Source organism: Chionomys nivalis, chromosome 7 (genome assembly GCF_950005125.1).
Source record: "Chionomys nivalis chromosome 7, mChiNiv1.1, whole genome shotgun sequence".
NCBI classification, from domain to species: domain Eukaryota; kingdom Metazoa; phylum Chordata; class Mammalia; order Rodentia; family Cricetidae; genus Chionomys; species Chionomys nivalis.
In genome coordinates, this window is record NC_080092.1 from 77,182,490 (window position 1) to 77,202,092 (window position 19,603).

Here is a 19,603-nt window from a genome sequence, read left to right on the forward strand (position 1 = left end):
TTTGAACCAACGTGTGCTACAAAGTAAGACCCGTTTGAACAAAGCAAAACCATCATTCAAAAAAAAAAAAAAAAAAAAAGAAAGAAAGAAAAAGAAAAAGACAGACAGTCCAGGAATCAGGATTCTCAACATGAGTTGGAATAAAGCTCTTCAAGACAACAATGAGGACCAGCCTGGTCTACAAGAGCTAGTTCCAGGACAGGCTCCAAAACCACAGAGAAACCCTGTCTCAAAAAACCAAAAAAAAGGGGGCTGGAGAGATGGCTCAGTGGTTAAGAGCATTGCCTGCTCTTCCAAAGGTCCTGAGTTCAATTCCCAGCAACCACATGGTAGCTCACAACCATCTGTAAAGAGGTCTGGCGCCCTCTTCTGGCCTTCAGGCATACACACAGACAGAATATTGTATACATAATAAATAAATTAAAAAAAAAAAAAAAAAAAAAAGACAACAATGAGGAAAATGCCAGGGTACTAACTTGCCAGGCAGCAGATCTGGAGAGCAGCCAGAACAGATGTGACGTATCCAGGCCAGCGTGGCTCTGGGTAAAGGTGCCTGCTATTGGGACTTCACAACTTGAGTTCAGTCACTGGAACCCACATCGTAAAAAGAAGCAACGAGTTTCCTTAGTTTGTCCTCAGAAGACCACAAATACACAAACCAAATTTAATAATAAAAAGAAGTGACATAGCCGGGCGGTGGTGGCGCACGCCTTTAATCCCAGCACTTGGGAGGCAGAGGCAGGTGGATCTCTGTGAGTTCGAGACCAGCCTGGTCTACAAGAGCTAGTTCCAGGACAGGCTCCAAAGCCACAGAGAAACCCTGTCTCGAAAAACCAAAAAAAAAAAAAAAAAAAAAAAAAAAAAAAAAAAAAAGAAGTGACATATCTGAGAAATAAAATGGAACAGCTACTATAAGAATACACACACTGATGGTGAATGGGAGAATGGTCATTGCAAGGACACTGAGGAAATCTAACCCTGTTTTTGTTATAACTCCAGATATTAAAAACTGATGGGCGGCAGTGGTGCATGCCTTTAATCTTGGCACTTGGGAGGCAGAAGCAGGAGGAGGTCTATGAGTTGGAGGCCAGCCTGGTTTACACAGCATTTTTCAGGCCTACTAAGATTACATAGTGAGACTCTGTCTCAATCAGACAAAAAACTAACAGAGAAACAACATAATCATAGACTGAGCTGTCCAGGTGTGTGTATCGTACAGAGAAAACAGCCTGTTGATTCCCACCCTGTCACAGATGACCTATTCCCCTGCACCCAGAATGTCTACTTCTCCAGCTGTCCTAGGAAGGGCTCTTTATTAAAGGCTAGCCTACTACTCTTTATTAAGAGCTAGTTCCAAGGCTGGACAGTGGTGGCACACGCCTTTAATCCCAGCACTCAGGCGTCAGAGGCAGGCGGATCTCTGTGAGTTCGAGACCAGCCTGGTCTACAAGCGCTAGTTCCAGGACAGGCTCCAAAACCACAGAGAAACCCTGTCTCGAAAAAAAACCAAAAAAAAAAGCTAGTTCCAGGACAGCTAGGGCTGTTATAAAAACCAAAACAACAACAACAACAAAACCAAAAAGTAAGGAAAAGACAAAAAGAGGTCAGGAAAATGTACAAACAGCTATGGACAAAAGTGTGCACATAAACACATTTCATTTCATTGTTTATATTAAATATCTGAAGCATTAAACGTGTGGTTCAATAACTTGATGGCTTCTGATTTACCCAGAATATATATCAAAGTCTACAGACAACTTTCACCCCACCACAGGGAAGTACAGTTGTACAGTTGTGTGTGTGTGTATAGTGTGTATGTGTATATATATATATATATATATATATATTTTTTTTTTTTTTTTTTTTTTTTGCTTTTCAAGACAGGGTTTTTCTGTAGCTTTAGAGCCTGTCCTGGAACTCACTCTGTAGACCAGGCTGGCCTCGAACTCAGAGATCCATCTGTCTCTGCCTCCTGAGTTCTGGGATTAAAGGCGTGCGCCACTACCATCCTGCTGGTTGTGTACGTATTGAAACCAGACTATATAGTAGGCTAGCCCTTAATAAACTTACATTATATACTTTCATAGGTCTGTGTTTATTTTCCCCACTGGACCGTGGATGGTAAACTCTTGTTCTGTAGCATTTTGACACTAAATAGAACTTGCCCACTCTCCCCCCTACTCTGCTTTTTTTGTTGTTGTTTTATTTTGGTTTTTTTTTTTTTTTTGAGACAGGGTTTCTCCATAGTTTTGGAGACTGTCCTGGAACTAGCTCTTGTAGACCAGGCTGGCCTTGAACTCACAGAGATCCGCCTGCCTCTGCCTCCCGAGTGCTGGGATTAAAGGCGTGTGCCACCACCACCCAGCTTCACCCTGCTCTTTTTTAATCTAAGGTATATTGAGTCACTACAGAAACTGCAATTTGAGATGAAGACCACACCTAGTATTTGAACAGCACACCTTTGCTCTACCCTCAAGCTATATAGGGAGGGGTTGTGTTCCAGCAGGTGCCAGGTGCCTTGTTCAAGGTCTCAGAGTCAGCACGGGCGCCTGGCATCCACTCAAAACTCAGATTTCCTGAGTCTTCTGGCCATGCTGCCAAGGCTGGTCCTGAATTTAGGAGCCCAAGTAATCAAGCTGACTTTTAGGGCGCTGGAGAGGTGGCTCAGTGGGTAAGAGGATGTACTGCTCCTGTACATGACCAGAGTTCGGTTCCCAGTACCCATATCAGATGCCTGGAACTCCAGCTCCAAGAAATCTAAGGTGTCTTCTGTCCCCAGACACCTGCAATGCATCCACATACATAATTAAAAATAAAACAAAATTTAAAAGCTCGCATTTGATGGATGGATCTAGAAAACATATGGAGTGAGGTAACCCAGACCCAGAAAGACTCATAAGTGGCTTTTAAACATAAAGCAAAGAAAACCAGCTTACAATTCACAACCCCAGAGAACCTAGACAACAAAGAGGACCCTAAGAGAGACACACATGTGAAGTAGAAAAAGACAAGATCTCCTGAGTAAATTGCGAGCATGGGGATCATAGGAGAGGCTAGAAGGGGAGGGGCGGGGGAAAGGAGGGAAGCAGAGAAAAATATATAACTCAATAAAAACAATTTTTAAAAAAGCTGGTATTTGAAACCAATAGCATTTTATAAGGACTATGTGGTTCAGTTGTAGGATACTTCCCTAAGATAACAATGCCGTAGGTTACATCCCCAATAGTATATATATAAAAAAAAAATAATAATAGAAGGAAGGTACCATGCAGGCCAAAGGGGAAAACGCCCACCGGTTTGTAGTCTCTCCGATTGTACTGTGGGGCTTTTCTACAGTCAGTGGCCTCTGAGAGAACTGGGTCTGCTTTGTCTTCTGATCTGGGAGAGCTGGCAGAAACAGGCTTCAGTCAAATTTCAGCCTCTATACCTTGGCATTGAAATGGCCCAGGATGATCCCTAAGTTTTACACAATAGAATACAGGTTCCAGTCTTAAGGGCAAGCTAAGTCCTAGATCTCTCATGCATCCTATGAGACTTGACTAGTTAAATGTACTAAGTATCAACTCACAAAACATTGTCTTTTTCTTAAATGTCACACAAGTGCTAATGCATGGGCAAGAGACAGGGATGGTTTGGAGGACTGTAACATTTTGGAATGATGGCAGTGTGTTTTAGTAGGTGTTAGGAACAAGCTTTGGCTGGAAGAAACGGGGAAGACAGCACGCTCTAGTGGGTCTGCCTCACCGGGTTGAGGAGGAGGAATGCTGATCTTTTCTGGAAGTTGTGTTGAGGAACTGGAGTTGAGAAATACACATTGCCATAAATGGTCAGCTCCTGCTCCAGACAGCTGAGCTCACCCCCTGGGCTTCCGGACCTCACACTGCAAGTGTGTTTCTGACCTTTCCATCAGATCCTTGGAGAAGCAGGTCAGGAGAGTCTCCCATTGCAAAGAGACGTGAACTTTTGGGTGCTGTTCCTTTAGATGGCAAAGTCGCTATGAGTAATTATATTAGTAGTGTTGCTGGAATGTTTTATTTTTCAATTAAAAAATTATGTGTATGGTGATTTTGCCTGCATGTAGACTGTGTACAATATACATGCAGTGCCCTTAGAGGCCAGAAGAGGGCATTAGATTTCCTGAACTGTTTTGAGTGCTTGGGAGCTGCAATTGGGTACTAGGAATCAAACCTGGGTGTTCTGTAATAGCAGCTAGTGCTTTATTATTAATATTATTACATTATTCATTTTATTTTATATGTGAATGTTTTGCCTGTATATATCTCTGTGAACCATGTGCATACTTGGTGTCCAAAGAGACCAGAAGATATTGGATCCTCTGGAACTGGAGTTACAGATGGTTGTGAACCACCATGTGGGTGCTGGGAAAAGAACCTGGGTCCTCTGGAAGAGCAGTCAGAGCAGCCAATGCTCTTAACTGCTAAGCATCTCTCCGGCCAGCTTGGCAAATCTTTCAGATCTCGGGTTAATATAATTTCTTTGCACTTTCCCTGCACATTTAAGCTACTTTGGAATCCCCAGTGATGCTCTTAATTGTCTGGCACCCTGTGCTTCCCATTCAGATGGTTAGTGTAGTGGGTCACTGGCAGAGCGCTAGACTGGCAGGCCCTGGTTTCCATCTCCAGTGCGTCAGGAGAAGAGCACTCATTAGTGCCTCTTGTCCAGGCTAGCTCATCAGTTTCATGCAGACAGAAGCCATGTCTGCTCTGTCTGACATATTTTAGTGACTGAGAACTTGGAACTGCTACCTGCTGTCTATACTCCAGGGCCAGGAGCTCACGTTCTACCCTGTGCTTGGAAAACACTGCCTTCATGTTCAATGCAATGGGACTTTTTCTTTTCTTTTTTTTTTTTTTTGATTCCTGGAACTCACTCTGTAGATGAGGCTGGCCTCGAACTCACAAAGATCTGCCTGCCTTTACCTCCCAAGTGCTGGGATTAAAGGCGTGCACCACCTTTTATGGTATTTCAGTCAGTGATCATTGTTTTTTTTATTTTTACTCTGTGTGTGTTTATGTGCACCATATGTACGCAGGTGCTCTTAGAGGCCAGGAAAGGGCATTGGATCCCTCCAAACTGGAGTTTCTGGCAGCTCATTTCTATGGATGTGTTCTGGAAACTAGGTCCTCTGCAAGAGCAGTAAGTGTTGTTAACTGCTGAAGTCTTTCTCCAGCCTCCTCATCAATGACCAGAACTTACTGTATAGACCAAACTGGCAAGAGATCTGCTTGCCTCTGCTTCCAAGGGCTAGGATTAATCGAGGTTCTTATAATTAGTGGCCAAAATGTACATCCGCCATAGCAAATGGTATGCTGTGAGGTTGCACAATGCCACTCTGCCAGAACAACTTGGAAAGGCCAGTGTCATTCTCACTAGATTCCTGCTTCTGTGATGTTCCCATGCCAGCAGGAAACTGTCCAGCACACACAGGGCATGGTCAAGGATATGGTCATTTAGAACTGCCAGAAGTAGTGGCACATGCCTTTATCCTGGCACTCATGAGGCAGAAGCAGGCAGATTTCCATGAGTTCAAGGCCAGTTTGGTCTACACCGGAATGGAGTTACATAGAGACCCAAAACCAGAGAAACCCTGTCTTGAAAAACAAAACAGAAAAAAAAAAAAATTCAGACAAGCATAGCCAGGATGGGTGTGGTGGTGCATGCATGTAATCCTAGGACTTCAGAAGAGGCAGGAGAATGGAGGTAAAAAGGGCTGAAAATAACTTCCAAACTTACCTGTTAAACAAGGCTGTGCCATTTACCCCTTTAATTCCAGTACTTGGGAGGTAGAGGCAGGTGAATCTCTGACAGCCAGGGCTACAACAATATCCACCTTCATCCCCTCTTTTTGAGTAAAAGTCTCCCCCCCCCCCAAGACAGGGTTTCTCTGTAGTTTTGAAGCCTGTCCTGGAACTAGCTCTTGTAGACCAGGCTGGCCTCGAATTTAGAGATCTGCCTGCCTCTGACGCCTGAGTGCTGGGATTAAAGGCCTGTGCCACCACCATCTGGCTGAGTAAAAGTCTTTTGCTCAGGCTAGTCTGAGACAGAGAATCCTGCCTCTGTATTCCAAATGCTGGGATTAAAGGTGTGCGTTACTACCACCCAGCTTTAAATTTTTTTTTAAATGTGGAGGTCAAAGGATAACTTTGAGTTGGTTCTCTTCTTCCACGGGGTGGCCTCAGTGAAAGAATCAGGTTACTATAAGGTTTAGGTTTGGTGGCAGGCGCTTCTATGTGCTGAGACATTTTACTTTTGGCCTTTTTTGTTGTGAGACACAGACCAGAAGAGCTCAGGCTGTCCACCCTTACAGATTTCTGGTGCTGGCCTTGCACTCACGGCAACTCGACTGTTCCTCTCACAAGCTCGCGGTCTGTCACATCACCCCAGGAACCCCAATGTCCCTCTCCAGAACTAGGTTTACAGATGTACACAGGACCAGCTGACTTTTTTTTCCTTTCACCAACACAGGGTCTCATAGTACAGTCGATTGTCCTGGAACTCATTATGTAGACCAGGCTGGCCTCAAACTCTGCAGAGACCTTTCTGCCTCTGGCTCCCAAGTGCTGGAATTAAGCATGTGCTTTTTCAAAAGTTGGTGCAAAGGATTTAAACCAAGTCTTGCTTTCAGAGCAGTTTACCCAGGGAGCCATCTTGCCAGATCCTATTGTTTACTGTAGCTAGGAACTAAAACTAAGGCTTTGTTAGTGCTAGGCAAATTCTCTTGATGAGGTACATCCCAGCCCTGTATGTATATATGTATGTGTGTATCTACATAAACATTTTTTCCTCTGTGTAATAGTTCCAGCTTCAAAGATCAGGCTGGTCTCAAACTCGAGAGATCTGTCTGCCCCTCCCTCCCTCCCAGATGGTGGGATCAAAAGCCCGCACCACCGTCTGGCTTTTTTTTTTTTTTTTTTTTTGCGAAAGTGTCTTGCTATGTAGCCTATGCTACCCTGAAATTCTCTTAATCTCCTGCCTCAATCTTCAGAATGTGGAAATAAGCACAAACCATTATGTCTGCTTTGAGTTAAAAACACCCTAGGGGAAAGTTGTGCCTGGTAGCTCATACCAATAATCCCAACACTGTAGAGGCTGAAGCAGGAGGATCATTTTGAGTTTGAGGCCAGCCTGAATTACATAGAGTTCTAGTCTAGCTGGGTTGCAGAAAACACAAATAAGCAGGAGTAGGCAAAATGGCTCAGGAGGTAATCTAAATAATCAGATAATCTAAACTCAATCCCTAAACCCACAAGGTAGAGGGGGAAACTGGTGCCCACAGTGTCCTCTGATCTCTACACGTGTGCTATGGCATGTGTATGTCCACACACAAAATGTAATACAGTTTCTCAAGAATCCTATAGTGGTCAGACTTCTTGTAGTTCTTGCTGAAGCACAGGGATTCTCGTTTCTTTCCAAGAAGGCTGAAAGAATCAGGACATCAACTTCACATTGACATTTTTATTAACGCCAACAGTTTTTTAATTATTATTTTTTAAAACAATAGCACAAAAATGTTCCAAGGAAGCAGTCTCACAATCTGACGACCTTCTGAAATACATTAAGCCACACCAAATATGAATTTCTGTTAACACACACACAAAAAAAGAAAGATTCAGAAAAAATAAAGAGAAAAAAAGGGGATGAGGAAGAGGGCTGAGACTTAGTAAAAACACGTTGGGTTAGGTGGCGAGGCTCATTAGTGGGCACACTGGTGAAGCAGCGGTGAGCGGACGTCTGGGCCACACAGCAGTCCCCACTGGCTCCTCATATGCACAGGCTGGCAAGCCAGTGTGGCATTTGGCCTGTCAGGTAACTGGGACCATCTTGAGCAGAATCACTCCAGTAGAAATAATAGTCTTTATTTCTACTCTCTTACCTGTTACGCATTTCAGGGTTTTTAAGACTTATCTTAAAAAAGAAAAACAAGTATTATCAGCTCCTCTTATTTAATGTGGCTGTCAAAGATGTTCCTCATCATCTCTAGTAAGGACAGGGAGGGCTGGGGCTGAACTAAGGGAGAAGAACCCCGGATGGAGGTTGCGGGGCATTGTTTTACTTTTTAAAAACTTTTCATTACTTTTTTTTTTTTTTGCGCGCGGGGGGTGGGGGATCACACAGAAGGGAGGCAAGGAGGAACTACAACCCTTGATTTAGATTGAGTTATGCAGGAAAAAATACCTTCCTGCTCAGTCCCCATGCCAGAAAGGAGAAACAACAACAACAACAAAAAAAAAACCCAACCCACTTGGAATTATGCACAGACTCCATTATGTGAGCCAGGATCAGCCTTCTGTCAGGATCCCAGCAGTGGACATATCCGGCTTGTCAGGCTGCATGTAGAACCCACTTCACAAAAATCTTTCCCCAAAAGCCTTTCTTTCCTTTTGGTAGGTTTTAAAACAACATCTGTCACTAACAGGAGAGTTCAATACTTTGAACCATGACAGGCTTCAGGAAGTTTCACAGTTTCGTTATGCTCTAGTTTATTACTATCATATTTACATTTGTATTTTATTTTTTTATTTTGTTTTTGCTGAATTGTTGATTTTCCTTTTTCAATAGAATTTAATTCTGGAGTGTGAGCAGGAACCAGTTAACTACATTCATTGTCCAACCCCCACTGGTCTAAGACTCCAAATTCTTGGCATGTGAATCAGCTGTTTGGTAGCTCCACCTCATCCCTGCAGAGAGGCAGTAAGACCTTGGTGCAGAGGCTTCACACTGAGGGTGGGGAGGCTTTCCGCTGAAGGAGGTACTGGTGAATGCTCTCAGCATCTCGCTTTAGCCAAGCAGCATTCAGCAAGATATTTTCACAACACTGCTGGATGGTACGCTCAGCTGAAGGAGCTGGGTGACTCTCGAAGAAAGCCTGGTATAAAACAATCCAGAATGCAGAACCATTGTTAGCAACAGTAAGAAGTGACTGTTAGGACTAAGTAACAGCAACAACTGGCCTGAGAATTACCTGTTACCACCATAGGCTGGAATAAGCAACTCCTTGAGCATACACATAGGAATCCTTCCATAACAAGTGAATACAGAAAAGCTATTCAAAAGCCGATAAAAAAGCCAGGCGATGGTGGCGCACACCTTTAATCCCAGCACTCAGGAGGCAGAGGCAGGCGGATCTCTGTGAGTTCGAGACCAGCCTGGTCTACAGAGCTAGTTCCAGGACAGGCTCCAAAGCCACAGAGAAACCCTGTCTCGAAAAACAAAAACAAAAACAAAACAAAAAAAACAAAAACCGATAAAAAAGAGATGGAATCTGCTGTTTTTTGTTTTTTTGTTTTTTTTTGGTTATTCGAGACAGGGTTTCTCTGTGGTTTGGAGCCTGTCCTGGAACTAGCTCTGTAGACCAGGCTGGTCTCGAACTCACAGAGATTCACCTGCCTCTGCCTCCCAAGTGCTGGGATTAAAGGCGTGCGCCACCACCGCCCGGCGAATCTGCTGTTTTTTAAAATGTTAATTGTCTACCGACATGTCCAACTTATAGCCCATGCACAAGGTACGAACAGCCAAAGTCAGCTATAAACAGGGCTCAGTATATAACCGTAAACCTACTGAAAGCATTCTATTTTTAATAACTTGATGGTGCAATTTTTTTCAATTGCATTTAACTAGGCAGATCAAAATAATATTACTCCAAATGTAACAGAGATATTTAAAAACTTAGAGATTTTTTTTTTCTTGAATAGTCTCCAAAATCTGGGCTATTCTATACTTATAGACCAGCTCCATTTCCGGATCTCCACTGTCATGTCTGTCATCCTATAGGCTTTTGTCTGCACTGAGCAGTATGGTCTCCGGAAGGCAAAGGAGGGCCCTCCAGAGTATGGCACGGTCAGATTCCCTCTACCCCCCTCAAGCCTATTTAACTAACTTTTCTCTCACATTATTCAGAATCTAACCTATTTTATTTATTTTTTGTTTGTTCAGGATAGGGTTTCTCTGTGTAACAGTCCCAGCTGTCCTGGAACTCTCTATGTAGACCAGACTGACCTCTAACTCTGAGATCCACCTGCCTCTGCCTCCTGAGTGCTGTAATTAAGGCATGCGCCACCACGCCCAGCATCTAGTTTTTTTTATAAGAGAAAAGATTTGTTTATGTATATGAATATTTTGTTTGCACATATGTCTATACATCAGAAGCGGGCATGGGATCCCATGGGACAGTTATAGTCAGCTGTGAGTCACCATGTGGATGTTAGGAATTGAACTCAAAACTTCTGGAAAAGCAGTCAGTGCTCTTAAACACAACCCATCTATCCAGCCCCTGAATTTGTTCATGAAGATTTATTTTCAAACGTTCCTAAGCTATTTTCTAACAAGTCCATCCGATTTCACAGCAAACAAAGCATCTGGAAACACCAAACAGCAACAGCCACCCACCAGGCCTGTCCTGAGCCTGTCACCAGACTGTGAAAGAGAAACGACTACTCATCAGGTGAAGGGTAACCGTCAACAATCAACAGCCTGAGTCACAGAGAAGGCAATGGCTCTGTTGGCTTCTCAGGGCTGGAATGCTTCAGCTCCATCTAAACAAACAGCACCAGCACCAGCACTGTATCATCCCCTACACCTGGAAATCACCTTTGACTCTTTTGAGACACAGTTTCTCTAGATAGTGTTGGCTGTCTTGGAACTCACTATATACCCAGGCTGGCCTCATAGAGACCTGCCTGAGTTGGGCTGAAAGGCATGCCCCACAAGAAAATTATCCTTGGCTCTTCTCCCCCCTTCCCTTATAACAGCGGTTCTCAACTTGTGGAGACCCTCACAGGGGTCGCATATTAGATATCTTGCCTATCAGATATTTACTTTATAATTCATAACAGTAGCAAAGTTATAGTTATGAAGTAGCAATGAAATAATTTTATGGTTGCGGGGGGGGGTCACCACAATATGAGCAACTGTATCAGCTAGCATTAGGGGGGTTGAGAACCTTAGACGGTCACAACACAGAGAAATACTGTTGAATTAAAGATTAAACAAAAGCCAGGGTGGTGGTTCACAAATCATAGTCTCTGTACTCAGGAGGCTGAGATAGAAGGATCATCATAAATTCAAGGCCAATTTAGGGTTTCACAGTGAGTTTTGCACCAGGCAAACTCCATACCCTCCAGTGCTTACTGAGAAAATCCACCCTGAATCTCTATCATCCCATAATACCATTCTTCTTCTCTAAGCTACGTGTCCTTCTTGCTTGGAAAATTAGTATCTTAATCTCTTCTTCTTTTTTTTTTTTTTTTTGATTTTGAGACAGGGTTCCTCCGTAGCTTTTTGGTTCCTGTCCTGGAACTAGCTCTTGTAGACCAGGCTGGCCTCGAACTCACAGAGATCCGCCTGCCTCTGCCTCCCGAGTGCTGGGATTAAAGAGGTGCGCCACCACCGCCCGGCCTATCTTCAATCTTAAGGAAAGTCTGCCTTACCAGCTTCAGGTTGCCACTACCCTAATTCTCAAACCTATTACATGTTTCACATTCATAGTCCCGTAACCTTTACAGTGAAACTTCTCATACAGTACAATACACAATGGAACCTAATGGACGGCAGAAACCAAGCATTTTACTGTTTTCTCAAGACCTAAAAATAGTAAAACTTATTTCTCCCCCAACCCCACTTTTTTTTTGCTTTTTCCCCAGACAGTGTTTCTCTGTGTACCCCTGGCTGTCCTGGAACTTGCTCTGTAGACAAGGTTGGTCTCAAATTCAGGGATCCACTTGTCTCTGCCTCCGAGTGCTGGATCAAATGTGTGAGCTACCATGTCTGGCTGTAAAACTTATTCCTAACAATGGCTCCAATAGTGAGCCAGATCATAGCTCTGAATATTGCCTCCAAGAAGGCAAAGGTAAAACTGGCATTATGATGAAGTTTAAAATGTGATGGAAGTTTAGGTTCAGGGTCTACACAAACAAAACTGGTTACCTCTCCACTCAAAACTCTTTCAGATACTGAAGGCAAACTTAAATCTTTCTTTTTCTAAAGAAACGAGGAGACACAAAAACACACCATTCCCAATACTCATTAAAATGAGGTTCATGGAGCTGGAGAGATGACTCAGGATAAGGGCACTTGTTACTCTTGCAGAGGACCCAGGTTCCTAGCATCTATTTCCCATATTTCTCGTTCCAGTGGACCCAATGCCCTCTGATACCCATGGAACCATGCAAGCATATGGTACACAGACACATGCACACAAAACACTTGTACATAAAGTTAATTTTAAGGGAAAAAAAGAAGGCTAGGTTCATGCTTTTATTTTCTGGATTGAAAAGTAAAAAGTAAAGAGTACTTTCCTTACCTTAACTTCTCCAGCCATTTTATCAACTGCAAATCCCTCAACTGACAGCTGAAAACAAACCAGAAGCTTTAAACACCAGGAACAAACTTCCATTCACCCATTCACCCCAACCAGACCATTCTGTTCTCTTGCACTCTGGTTTTTTGCAGAGATCATAAGATGGGGACATGCACAATCTTAACAAACCACAGAAACTATTTGAGTAAAAATATTTTTGATACCTGGGGCTTGAACCCAGGGCCTAGTACAGGACAATCCTATGAGTGAGATGCAACCCAGCCCTTAAGGAACCCTTTATTTGAGGGTAGGAGTGGGGGTTTGGGTCCCCCACTGGCTGGTTTCAAATTCATAGTAATTCTTCTGCCTCAGCTTCTAGAGTGCTGAGATTATAAGCATGGTCCGCTATACCTGGCTGAAGACCCCTTTAAAGAAGAAAGACCCTGACTTTTGGGTCTAACCTACTAGACTCTTAATAAGTCACGGATAATCATTCAGTAACATTCAAGATTAGCTACTCATGACTCCGACATACCTTTATTAGTCTGGAAATTAAGAACCCTCCCTGGTATCGATTGTAAAGCTCTTCCCAGTTGTCCTTTATGAATTTCCAAGCAGCTTTCCTCCCATGTTTGCTGCCTCCAGCTACTCCACCAATTACTGACACAGTGTCCTGTGGACGTACCTCTTCCTAAAAAAAAAAAAAAAAAGACCAGAAATCTGGCTGTCAGGAATATCTTCTGGTACCAGAGAATACAATAAACTATTGGAAAATTCAAGTAATAGCAGGGAAGACACTACTCCCTTCCAGGGAGGTGACTCAGTAGGAAAAGGCATTTGAAAGGCACTACTTCCTCTTCAACCTATTCTAATCCTCACTGCTAGTAGAAGAGGCAAGGTCAGCACAGCAGCCAAGCCTCATAACCTGATTTTACTCTCTGGAAACCTCACAACAGAAGGGAGAACCATTCACCTCCACTCTCACCCTCACCCCTATCCTACCACATACAAAATAAAAAGCAAATTAAAAATTTTGAAAACAAAGCAAAAAGCCCCTATCAGTGCCCCCAAAAGGTAATGAGTATGCTGAATCAAAGAAATGGCCACAGGTCAGTGAACTGCAGTTCTCCTGAATGTGACTGTAACTTACTGAAAGTGCAAAAGTGAGGACTTTCTGAATCAGTTCAGGTGAAAGAGTAGCCCCAAGAACTCTTTCAATTCGGTTTTTTTCTTCTTGCATATCAGCTTGTTTGTGAAGCTACAGGGAAAAATAATGAGGAATAGTTAGCTCATCCCTGGAGTCTATGCATTTTCATACCAGCTTCTCTTCCAGTAAGGTCGAATTTCTGTTTTTCTTTCTCACTGGATAAGACTAGTGGGACACTACATCATGGAGAATACTTTGTCACCCATGGCTGAGCACTTAACACCCACATTTACCATAGCAGTAAGCCACTAGAGGTAGGTACACACTAGCTAAATAGTCTGCCTCAGTTTTACAGATCCACTGACACCTGACTAATGCTTTGCATTAGATGGGTAAACTATCACTGAATAGCATCAATTTAGCCTGTAACAGTAGAAGTTGAAAGTAATCTAGACACTCAGTATCTGGCTGTAATTATTTACTCATTTAAGAAAAGATGAATTAGCCGGGCGGTAGTGGCGCACGCCTTTAATCCCAGCACCTGGATCTCTGTGAGTTCGAGACCAGCCTGGCAGCCTGGTCTACAAGAGCTAGTTCCAGGACAGGCTCTAAAGCTACAGAGAAACCCTGTCTCAAAAAAACCTAAAAAAAAAAAAAAAAAAGATGAATTGACATTGGGAAAATAGAAGCGAAAAGATCAGAAATTTAAGGATACCCTCAGTTAAATAGTTTGAAGTAACCTTGACTACAAAAGACCCTGTCCCCAAAAAAACAAAGTAAGAAGATGCATTATGGAATATTACTTAAAAATTTTTGTATATGTGCATACATGTGCTCATGCCTGTAGCTTTCCTCACTCGTGAGTACATGGTGGAGGGTAGAGGTCAATGTCAGCAGTCTTCCTGTATTGCTGTCTACCTTGTTTCCTTGAGTCAGGATCTGTCAATAAGCCTGCAGCTTGCCATTCATTTCACCTAAGCTAGTACTATAAGCTTCTGCCTATCTGCCCACTCACTGCACCTCTTACATGGGGAATCCAAACTCAGGTCCTCTTGCTGCACATAGCAAGCTTCTTACCTACTGAACCCTCTCCTCAGCCCCTCAAAGTAACACAAGAATATTTGGCGCTGGAGACATGGCTATGCAATGAAGAAGATCTGGGTTTGAAGCACCTACATGGTGACTCAGAACTGCCTGTTATCTCTAGCTCTAGGAGGATCAGTCCTTTTCTGCGCTTCGCAGGTTACCAGGCACACATGTGGTATAATGACATACATGAAGGTAAAACACCTATACTTGTATTTAAAAAAGAAAGACGAAAATGAAAATCCAGAATATTATAACCCAATGTTCTTTTGTTCATTTTGAGACAAGGTCTCACTATGCAGCCCCGAATAGTCTGAAGCTTGTTGTGTAGATCAATTTTGTGACACTACCCCTGCCTCTTGCCTCCAGAGTTTTTTTTAAAAGTCTGATATATAGCCAGGAAATAGTGGCGCAAGTCAATCCCAGCACTCAGGAGGCAGAGGCAGGTAGATCTCTATAAATTCAAGGTCAGCCTGATAAACACAAAGCGAGTCCAGGACGGCCAAGACTTCACAGAGAAACCCTGTCTCGAAAAATTCCCCCCCAAAAAAAAGAAAGAAAGGAAGGGAGGGAGGGAGGGAGGGAGGGAGGGAGGGAGGGAGGGAGGGAAGGAAGGAAGGAAGGAAGGAAGGAAGGAAGGAAGGAAGGAAGGAAGGAAGGAAGGAAGGAAGGAAGGTCTGATATAGTCAAGGACAGAATTTTAGCTTTCAGGAAGCATTTCTCTTCCAGAAAACATGTAACATGTAAGACACATCCACTAGATGGCACTCTAACCAAAGTTCAAGACAGCAGGAATCATTTTTTAAATTAAACTCATCATTTCTAAATTACCAGAAGAAAACAACCCTCATGTCTCATCACTAAGGTTTTTGGTCCTCCCCACCTCCCAGAAAAAAGGTGATTTTTATGAATTTTCCCATGTTAAGTAAATGTGAACTATTAAACCACACACTAATAGAAATTGTTAAAATATTGCCATGACATGAAATATCTGGCATAAAGCTTTCAGAATCCTTAGTTTTATTCATGGAACATTTTTGTTTGATGGTTGGTTTTAGGACAGTGTCTCACTGTGCAGACTTGGCTGGTCTGGAACTTGCTATGAAAGACTGGCTTTGAACTCAAGAGATCTGCCTCCAATTGCAGGGATTAAGGATGTGTCCCATATGCTCTACCTCGGAACAGATATTTCACACATATTTCATTCATCTGACTTATAATACAGTTTCACAGGACTATGAAGACCAAGAAGGGCACTCAATGTTTAGCTGAAAGCTTAATCCAAAACAATTTTCATTTAGTGGAAAGGAAGCCTGTGTATATAACATGGCTAAGCAATAAACCTTCAAGTGTAGTTTTTTTTTTTTTTGTCTCTTTCTCCTTTTTCTTTTTTTAAAATCAAGAACAGCCTCAATTTAATGGCATGAGACTGTTGCATGTGACATGACATTCCCTGCACCATGGACTTAGTGGGTTTTTTTTTTTTTTTTAAGTTTTTTTTTTTTCCCTTTTGGCTTTGGTTTTTTGAGACAGGGTTTTTCTGTGTGTAACTTTGGAATCTGTCCTGGAACTCACTCTGCAGACCAGGCTGGCCTAGAACTCAGAGATAAACCTGTCTCTGATGTGTTGGGAGGCGTGCACCACCACCTCGAGTTTATCTACCTACCTACCTACAGTTACATGTACAGTGTTCTATCTGTGTGCCAGAAGACAGCACCAGATCTCATTTTAGGTGGTTGTGAGCCACCTTATGGTTGCTGGGAACCAAACTCACTCTGTAGCCCAGGCTGTTCTAGAACTCACAGAGATCTACCTGCCTCTGCCTCCCGAGTGCTGGGATTAAAGGCATGGACCACCACCACCTAGCCTTAGTATTTTTTTAAAAAGATTTTATTTATTTATTATGTATACAGTGTTCTATCTGCATGTATGCTTGCATGCCAGAAGAGGGCACCAGATCTCATTACAGATGACTGTATGCCACCATGTGGTTGCTGGGAACTGAACTTAGGACCTTTGGAAGAATAGTCAGTACTCTTAACCTCTGAGCCATCTCTCCAGTCCAACAGAAGTATTCTTAATCTATGAATCTATAAATGTGGATCTGTTTTCATTTTATTTTATATATTGAATTAGTTTTTCAAGACATAATTCAAGACATGATTTCTCTATATAGCCTTGGCTGTCCTGAAAGTCCTCTGTAGACTAGGCTGGCCTTGAACTCAAAGATCTGCCTGCCTCTCCCTCCCAAGTGTTGGCATTAAAAAATGATGCCCCTGGGAAGGGGAAATAGACAAGATTTCCTGAGAAAATTGGGTTCATGGGGGGCGGAAAGAAGGGAGGGCAGAATGGGAGGGGACAGGGTGAGGGAATAGGATGGTTGAGATGGGGGAGGACAGAGAGGGAGAGCGAGGAAAGAGATATCTTGATTAAGGGCGCCATTATGGGGCTAGCAAGAAACCTGGCACTAGGGAAATTTCCAGGAATCCACAAGGATGACACCAGCTATGACCCTAAGCAATAGTGGAGAGGGTGCCTGAACTGACCTTCCCCTGTAATTAGATTGATGAGTACTTTAACTGACATCATAGAACCTTCAGGCAGGAACTGATGGAAGCATAGGAAGAGATCCACAGCTAAGTACTGGGCCAGGCTCCCAGAGTCTAGTCGAAGAATGGGAGGAGTGATAATATGAGCAAAGGGGTCAAGACCATGATGAGGATAACAACAGAAACAGGTGAATGAGCTAGTGGGAGCTCACTGACTCCGAACTGACAGTGGGTACCTATATAGGACCAAACTAGGCCCTCTGAATGTGGATGACAATTGTGTGGCAGGGGCAATCTGCGGGGCCACTGGCACTGGGATCATGATTTATTCCTACTGCTTGAACTGGCTTTTTTGGAGTTTATTCTCTTTGGAGAAATACCTTGCTCAGCCTAGATATAATGGGGAAGGGGACTTTGGTCCTGCCTCAAACTGATGTGCCAGACTTTGTTGACTCCACATGAGAAGCCTTATCCTCTCTGAGAAGTGGACGGGAGTGGGAGCTGGAATAGGTACATAAATGAGAAAAGACTGTTTAAAAATAAATAAATAAAGGAACATGAACAACAACGAAAAACCCCACCCAGGCGGGCGATGGTGGCGCACGCCTTTAATCCCAGCACTCGGGAGGCAGAGGCAGAGGCAGGCGGATCTCTGTGAGTTCGAGACCAGCCTGGTCTACAGAGCTAGTTTCAGGACAGGCTCCAAAGCCACAGAGAAACCCTGTCTCGAAAAACCAAAAAAAAAAAAAAAGAAAGAAAAAGAAAAAGAAAAACCCCACCCAGCATGAATGTATTTTAAAGACATATTTATTTTTATTTTATGCATATGAGGCTTGCCTGCATATATATAAATTCACTGTGGATGTGTCTGGTGCCCTCCGATGCCAGAAGAAGGTGCCAAATCCCTTGGAACTAGAGTTATGGAGAGCCACTATGTGGATGCTGGAGGCAAACCTGGGTTTTCTGTAAGAGCAGCAAGTGCCTTTAGACACTGAAGCATCTTTGCTGAGACAGGATATCATATCCCAGCGTGAATTCTCTGTGCAGCTGCAGATGATCTTGAGCTCCTAATCTTCCCAGCTCCACTTTTAAAGTGATTGGCCCACTAGTCTGTGCCAACATGCCCAGCTTACACGTAAATCTTTTAATGAGCACATAGTTCTGGTGGGTGATATGGGTATTTTGGCACATTTTGAATAATTACTTGATGACGATAATAAACATATTTTGGTACTTTCACCTCTAACATAGACAGCATGGCTCTTTTTTAAAAGACTAGAAATTAATGCACAGGGACTAGATATAGCATTTGTCCCAAGTATTATCATTAATTCAAACTCTTATAAGGTCACTACCATTATGGAACAAGAGTTAATTGTATGTTCCCAATGTTAATAAACGTATGAAGACAGGTGAGATGATTTCCTAGTCACTCATAATGCTTATGATACCTGATCCTCCCTCCCTCCATTTTATTCCTGTCTCTTCCTTCGCATACTGGGATGGAGTCCAGATCCCTGCACATAACAAGGAAAAGTGTTCTGCATTTTTAAACAGTTTGTGTGTAGGGATACACGATTGTGGAGGTCAGGAGATAACTACCACTTACATAGGACAAGTTTGGGATTTTTTTTCCAAGACAAGGTTTTTCTGTTTCTCTGTGCAGTCCTGCCCTGGAAACTTACTAGGTAGACCAGACAGGCCTTGAACTCAGAGATCTGCCTGCTTCTGCCTCCCAAGTGCTGGGATTAAAGGTAAGTGCCAGTTTGCCTGGCTTTCCATAGGATAAGTTTTAAAGAACCTGGCTTAATCATCTAGACCAACTGTTCTCAACTTGTGGGTCGTGACCCCCACTGGGGTCAAATATCAGATCATATCAGATACATTACGATTCATAAGAGTAGCAAAATTATAGTTATGAAGTAACAATAAAATAATTTAATGGTGGGGGGGGTCAGCACAACATGAGAAACTGAATTTAAAATGTCACAGCACTAGAAAGGTTGAGAACCACTGTCAGAGACAGGGACATAGTAGGTTCTTCAAGCTGTGAGCCCAGCCATTTGGTAGGTTACAAAAGAATTAGTTCAAGCCTGACTGGGCTATAGTAAGCTCAAGGGCAACCTGAATAACCTACTAAGACACCACCTTCTCCCCGGCCCCAAAACAGGGTTTCTCTGGCTGTCCTGGAACTAGCTCTTGTAGACCAGGCTGGTCTCGAACTCACAAAGATCCGCCTGTCTCCGCCTCCCAAGTGCTGGGATTAAAGGCATGTTCCCCCACTGCTCAACAAGACCCTGCTTTTTAAAAAAAGGTGGGAGCAAATGTGATGCATGTCTGTGATCTCCATAATCTGAGCAACTTGGGAAGGTAGAAGAAAGATTAAGAGTTCAAGGCCAGCCTCAGTTACAAAGGGAGGTAGAGTATTACTGGGTTAAATGAGCCGCTATCTCAAAAAACAAAACACACAAACAAAAACAAAAAGCGGCACATCTGTGACCCAGC

At 43.1% G+C, this 19,603-nt stretch overlaps 1 protein-coding gene across 1 annotated transcript in view; it reads right to left on the reverse strand.

Annotated features, from left to right (window-relative positions):
- Window positions 1–7,461: 7,461 nt before the first annotated feature.
- The window catches only part of Npepps (aminopeptidase puromycin sensitive), a 91,791-nt gene continuing 79,649 nt past the window's right edge, over window positions 7,462–19,603 (reverse strand). Inside the window, exons 20-23 of the mRNA XM_057775653.1 lie at window positions 13,467–13,574; window positions 12,852–13,007; window positions 12,320–12,367; window positions 7,462–8,887 (exon numbers count right to left, since the gene is read on the reverse strand). Of these exons, the coding sequence (XP_057631636.1) occupies window positions 8,735–8,887; window positions 12,320–12,367; window positions 12,852–13,007; window positions 13,467–13,574 (465 nt within the window). The 3' untranslated portion in view covers window positions 7,462–8,734. The remainder of the gene's footprint in view (window positions 8,888–12,319; window positions 12,368–12,851; window positions 13,008–13,466; window positions 13,575–19,603) is intronic.